We start from the raw sequence: 6,928 nt of genomic DNA, 5'->3' as shown, positions 1-6,928 counted from the left end.
AATGCTGTATTTTTTCACTTTTAAATACAGAGTGATGTATAAGTGTGGCATATTAATTTAACTCTTGGAACTGACTTTATTATTATTATTATTATTATTAGAGTGATTTGCAGATATTGTGCAGTACACCAAAGCGCCCGGGCAGCAGAAATTGATTAATCTAGTATTGGTGTGCCAACTATTAAGTTAAATGAATATAAAAATCGCTTTACCTGTGTGATATCATTTCGTTTTATTGTATAATGTTATATTTAAATCTATATGTTTTTCATTCATGATACCTTGGTGCTCTTGGGCGCCCCCTGGTGACGCTCGAGTAGGCCTTGGGCCGGCTCTGCTCATAATAATGAATGTTGTTCTCTACGCTGTTTACTACAGTTACTGCTCTATTGCCCATGGCGGTTATATGGCAGCAAAAGACATGCTGGGGTCAGTTTAACAGGCGTAATTCTTTCAGTATGGCTAACGTTATTTTAACTAGATGGCTAGCTAGCTCGATTGATGTCCCTTTAGACTTTCTTAACGTTATATCAGAACAAAACAAACGACTCCATGAGTTGAAAAAACAAGCAGTTTCATGATATAGTATCATTTATATAATATATAATATAATGCAGCTAGGTTAGTTTTCGAAGAGTGAGATTCCTGAGAATGTGCATTAGTCTCAACTAACCATCCCTGTCTAAACGGAGAAACTGAAAATGTGTTTTTTTTTTTTTAAGTTAAATCTGAAAAATATTCTTTAAAAAAAAAAAATCCATAAAGAATAACTGTTCATTACTATTAAATTAGTCGCTTGTGTGTCTACAAATTGGGCAAACGCTAGAGCCGTGATTCGAAATGTGCACGGATTGCTCATCTCTAGTCTGGACTAAATCCCCACTGCACTAAATCTGCAGAGGCGATCCTGGCGGCGTTGTGAGCGGCTCTCTTCGGAGGAGGTCCACTCTGTTGAGGAACGAGCGTGAAGGCGGCCGTGTCGTAACACGACCAGGCTAACCCAGCGCAGCATTAATGTTTTAGGAGAGCTGCCTCTGCCAGACTGGCCCTCTGTCTCTCCGCCGCCGCTGCCGCGCTTGACATCTCTCTTCGCTGGCGGAGCTCTCATGCATGCCGGATTCTCCTAGACAACAAACCGGCCTGTGACTGCAGCCTCAAGGTTAACCTGTTACTATGGAGACAAGTCAGCCAATAGAAAATCAGAAGACGGTTGCTATGTTGACTGCTCGCATTTTGTTTTAAGGATGACCTATTTTTTTTCCCCAAAGCGAGTCAGACACGGGCCTACAACCCCACACACACGCACGTACAGATACGCATACACACACACATAGCACGTACTGCAATGGTCACATTACATAAAGACGTTCATTGAAAAAAACGATGGTGAAATGGTAGGGAATTTTGTCTCGGGGGGGGGAGGAATAAAAACATGGAAAAGCAGCTGTTGTCATGGGAACGGCGTGTAACGGGAAGGCGAAACGCCTGCTTCTTCTATGAGTAATTAATGTAAGCAAAGATGCCTAATCAACCCCCGCCCCCAAATCTACCTGAGAGTTAACAAGTCAGAGCTGGTTTAGTTTAAACAGGACCGAATCAAGTCCAGATTCGCAGCAGATTTCGAGCTGTCCTCGAAAAAGGCTCTTCCAGCCTCATCCTTATGTGTGCACAAAAACGTCAAACACAATATAAGTTGAAGACAGAATTTACATCTCGTGGCTCGAGTTACACAGACACTGTGGCTAGACCCTTCTTCTGTGGAAATGCATCCTCTCCCTGCTGTTAGGACTGGAAGATTGGCCATTTTACAACATAAGCCATGGAAATGAGTTGGACAGACTGTGTACCCCTTTGTTGCTTCACATGTTTGCATATAGAAAAACATTATTTCTCATAAAGAATGAAGCAAACAAACAAGTAACACACTATAAATGCAAAAAAAAAAACAAACAAAAAAAAACCTTTCTGCAGGATTCAGCATGTGATTGCAACTTTGGCAACGTTTTTTAGGTGCTACTTTATTACAAAAGTATAAACTTGACCCGACATTTTTATGAATAGTCATTTTTGTTATAAAAACATTACAATCTTTTGCACATGAGTACTTACACGGCTTGAATACACACCACCCTGTTGTCTGATAAGCAAACGCACAACATCAGCTGCCACACTAATACTCAGTTGATCTGGGAAATACACATTACAGCTGAAATGGCAAGGGAAAGGAAATCAAGAGACCCCAAAACACGTCAAAACTCAAAACTCACAGAGCAAAGTTTTCACCAGAGGAAAAACTAAATCATTCCAAAGGAACAACAGAAAATAGAAACATATACTCTCAAGAACACCTAGGGCAACTTCGTTTTGTTCACTCCTTATCTTCTTCTTCTTTTCTTTGTAACATATTTACAACATTGCACCAACATATATATGACAGTAATTATGTGCTGGACTCATGAGCTCCAGTTTTGTAGTCTACAGGGTCAGGCCTCATAGGCTAGCTTAGTCAATATTTCAGGAATTTTTAATCCTCTTAGTAGGGAATTACCTCTTTTTTTCTTAAGAACATAAAAGATAACACATTGTCCGCTGTTTTTCTTTTCTTTTTTTGTGCTGCATAGCAGGTGGACATATGTTAAAAATCACTGTGGGCCATCATACACTGCTCACCATTGAACCATTGTTTGAATAATATTTGATTAATACTTAATTCCTAATTATAATATAGCAGACTTTTTGCCACGGAATGTGTTGCAGCACAGCTGGGTGACATCAGAGTCACCCTAAAAGATGGACGGGGCCAATCGCGGTCATCCTGACTGGCAGAATAGAGGCGTTTCTCTTCCGTTTATCCCAAGTCCATATGATCAAGTTCTCCTTGAGCCGTCATCCTAATAGCAGGTTTACCGGTTCCCGAGCAAAACAACATTGTGCTCTCTCTCTCTCTCTCTCTCTCTCTCTCTTTCTCTCGCGCTCTATTTAATGGAGGAAAAAGCATTGAAATCAAATAAGCAACCAACAACAGCAAGAAATAAACCATTCTCATATACCACATAACAGTGCTTCTTTTTTTTCTTTGCAAGGTTGTTTTTTTTTCGTTGTTTTTTTTTTAAGCATGCATCTTTTTGTCAGGCAAAGTGCATTAACAGTATTGACAAAGTAAAACACTTATTGTACTGTACTTTATGGCAGTAGTGACTCATACACAGCCAGTCTGGTGTTTATGATATGAGCTCAAACGAGAAAAAAAAGAAGAAAAGGAAATACTATGAGAACAAACAAAACCCCATTTTGAATGGGCACGTCAGGGTCCTCTGCTTAAAATGTCCTAACTTTTTTTCGTTTCACTTCGAGGAAAACAGTGCTTGTGTGCAACTAATTCAATTACCATTAGATTTCTCACTCTCCCTGAGCTTCTGCTAATTCTCTTAATGCTCTCTGTAATCGCTACTGTAATTATCATATCATTTTTTTAACATCACCTTTCCATCACACAAGGGGCCGATTAACGGATTAAGTGCTAAAAGAGAAGATATGCAGTATAGGATTCTGTGCTTGTCAATAAAATAGGGCATAATTTTTATATAGTTATATAGTACTGCACTGTGTGATTCAACGAATGGAATTACTGCTTTTATATCTACTTATAATTTCTTTACGGAAATAGAGACTTTGACATTACAAAAATAGCGCCACACATTTTTCTAAAGCTTTTGGATAAAGCTGGATTCCAAAACAGGATAGAGTTTTCTGTATTTTCTAATTTAGATAAAGGCCTTTGTTCACTGTTGTCAAACTGTTGTTCACTATTGTCACACAGACAACAGTTTTCTTGGTTAGACTTGCTGCACCGCTTATCTTTTGCAAATGCTTCCTCACTAAAATAAGGGACAAGGGCTGGATTCACAAAAGGTTTTCTAAGAAAAAAGTCAAGAAGAATTGTAAGATAAACTCGAAGTTCTTAAGAATCGGCCTCATTCTCCAATACCTGTTCACAGCTTTACTCTTAAAATGATGGATCACACTGTCCTCATAAATTGAAATAATCCCGAATAAGAACACATGTAAATGTTTCCTAAATCACTTTTAGAATCTTTGTGAAAACTGCATAAGTAGGTTTTAAGAAAATTCTTCTTAATGGTTAGCAAAGGAGGCCCAGTGTTCTTAAATGCAATTCTTGAAAATATATATAAATATTATACATTCTTTAAGATAGATTGTTTTAGTCTTAATTGTTTTCTTAAGAGTTTTGTCAGTATTTTTCTAAGTAAATCATGTTTCATCAATCATGAATTTTTCAACTTATAATAAACAACGCAATGCTTTTTTTATTTTCTATCATTCAGTAAAAATTTGTGCAGTGCAAAATGAATGAAAAACAGAATCAAACTATTCTGTTTTTTTACTATTAGTGAACAAAATTAGAAATAACAGCGTAGGAAAGTGTGTGACAGCAGAGTGGGTGTGACAGGGGAAAGCCATAGTTTTCCTCACATAGAAACTAAAAGTACTTTAAGAACAATCTCTAATTTTAATCCTGTAAATCTGACATAAATTCTAGTAATTCAGCTATTTGAACTGATTATTTTATCATATTAGAATCTTCTGAACCTCTAAACAGTCTAAGATAAGTGTCAGGTGATTGTAATGTTAAGGAAATGCATAAAAACATATTTAAAAATATAATTTTCTTCTCAGAATTTCTCTTAATTTCCTAGTTGAGCATTACCTTTAGAAATATTTTTTAGGTGTACTTATACCTTAATACACTTTTGTGAATCCAGCCCAATAATTTCTTGCACATTTTTCTCTGTGGGTATATTCTACCATTTCAGTACAACCGCTTTAGGCCTTTTCTAGAAATTGCTCTTCCTAACAGTTGTGCTCATTTTTCCTCTCTCCTTTGGAAATTTCTAGAGGTTAAAATAAACCTTGACCCGCAATTCCGATGGTCACCCAAATGAATAAGAAATGGGTAAGTGAGTGTGCTGTCAAAAACCAGGATTCTGTGGTATGTCTTAATTGGGAATCCCTCTTCTAATGAAGTTATCTGTGCAATAAGTTAAAGTGATATGTCAAACATCTGGTGATTGGTGAGTGATATGTTTCTTTCCTTAGCAAAGATATGAATCTGAGTGAAATAACTGAGTTACCTAGGCATTTTATCTCCAGGTGTTGTTTTTCCAGCACGCTTTCAAAACTCAATCAACAGACAATACATACTGGTACTTCATGTTAGATATACAGTGGTAGTGCAATGTGTGTATACCAGGCGATGTACAACACAACAGCTTCTCCCTTCAAGACTTGAGCCCATTATCTTCGATAAGAAAAGTCCCCTTCCCAGACTGCTTCCATAAGGCAATGAGTGGGGCTACTTGGGAACTGAAATGTAAACAAGATGTGTGAATGAGTGCAAGAGGAAGAGGAAAGCTCCCTCATGTTCTTCAAGTTGTCCGGTCACATCTCTTTCCCTGCTTGGCTCCAAGAGGGAAAGTGTTGTCAAGATGTAAATATCACTTAGACCTCCTCCCCCCTACAGGCCAGTGACGTACATTTCCATTCCGTCGTTAAATGTGAAGATGGTGGTGGTGCTGGAGGTGGCCGAGCCCTGTTTTAGGTCAGGAATACTTTCATATAGGTTCTCTCCGGGCAGCAGCAGGGCTTTGGCGGGCAAGTGCTGCAGCTTGGGCGTCTGCTGGGGTGGTGGAGGAGGTGGCGGCGGCTGCTGCAAGGGCTGCTGGGGCTTCTTCTTTTTGGGCCTCAGGGTGGCGCTGGCATTGGGCGGCGGCCTGTCCCTCTTCCAGCCCCCTCCGCCCTCCATGGCGTCGTAGGCCATCTCGCTCTCCTCCGTGCTGATGGCCTCGTAGCAGTGGTCCTCCATCGAGCCAGGGGGTGCTCGCAAACTTTTGCTCTCCTGCGGTGCCCAAGTCTGTGGCTTGACCACCACATTGAAGCCCCCATCGCGCTCCCCGCGGTCACCACGAGCCAAGGTCCGATAGCCAGTGATGTCTCTGGGAGCCGTGGGGGAGCCGGGCATGCCTCGCTTCTTCTTATTCGGTTTACACACTTTAGAGTACATTTCTGAGATCTGAAGGACAGCACACTTCATTGGTTAATAGTAGTTTGCCATATTAACTATCTTTTAGGAATGGTTCGGTGAAAAACATGATTCATCACTAACCCCAGACACAGTCAATTAGCCATATTGATGTATAATGATGTATGTTTCTTTACACTATGTGATTTTTACCTTGATTTTGGTTGGCTCTATTGTCAACTGGAGAGCGAATCAAGTAGTGTGTAAGGGGCACACACTCAGAGTTTTGGCCTACTGATCACCTTTCAGACCAGGACAGCATATCAAACGTTTTTATTTTTTTGAACGGGTCCTGTCAACAGCCAATGAAAACTTATGTAAATTTTACATTCCATCTTAAATGATGTAGAAGCTACATTCTGGTGATAGTCTTTTGATAATGCAGCATCATTTCAGGTGGAACAAAAATTTGCATAAGAAGCCAACACCTGCCTTGGAAGTAGAGCAGCCTCCAATATGTGCTGTGCTACTTGCATCCAACTGCCTCTGCAGTCTGTACAGACCCTGCGGACCCTGTCTTTCTAACCTTCCTTTTGTTTGGTAGGCATGCATGTTTTTGAAAATCTGCTACGACTTTCAAAGCCATGTAGTGTACCCAAAGCTTTAGTTTAGAAAGGGAGATGCACTGAACCTCCGCCCCAAAGCCCTCTGAGTTTTGAGCGTGGAACATACATTCTAGCAAACTGTCAATAATTTAATCTTTTTTGCTTTTAAAATTAACCGCAATGCACAGAGTGATACCATATATTGCGTTGAGATAAAAGTGATCCTGGTTTATCAATATGGTTTCCCCATCGTTCAGCTATGCAGAGAGGTTCTGTTTTGTTT

General features: G+C 39.8%; 1 protein-coding gene across 2 annotated transcripts in view; it reads right to left on the bottom strand.

Moving 5' to 3' along the window:
* Nucleotides 1–1,998: 1,998 nt before the first annotated feature.
* LOC140557420 (uncharacterized) overlaps nt 1,999–6,928 on the bottom strand; it is a 32,040-nt gene continuing 27,110 nt past the window's right edge. For both annotated transcript variants that reach the window (XM_072681827.1, XM_072681828.1), the window contains exon 7: nt 1,999–6,091. In XM_072681827.1, coding sequence (XP_072537928.1) covers nt 5,537–6,091 — 555 coding nt within the window. In that variant the 3' untranslated portion in view covers nt 1,999–5,536. The remainder of the gene's footprint in view (nt 6,092–6,928) is intronic.

This window comes from Salminus brasiliensis, chromosome 6 (assembly GCF_030463535.1).
Source record: "Salminus brasiliensis chromosome 6, fSalBra1.hap2, whole genome shotgun sequence".
NCBI classification, from domain to species: Eukaryota; Metazoa; Chordata; class Actinopteri; order Characiformes; family Bryconidae; genus Salminus; species Salminus brasiliensis.
The sequence above is the reverse complement of the archived record's forward strand: the minus strand, read 5'-3'. Positions and strand labels throughout refer to the sequence as shown.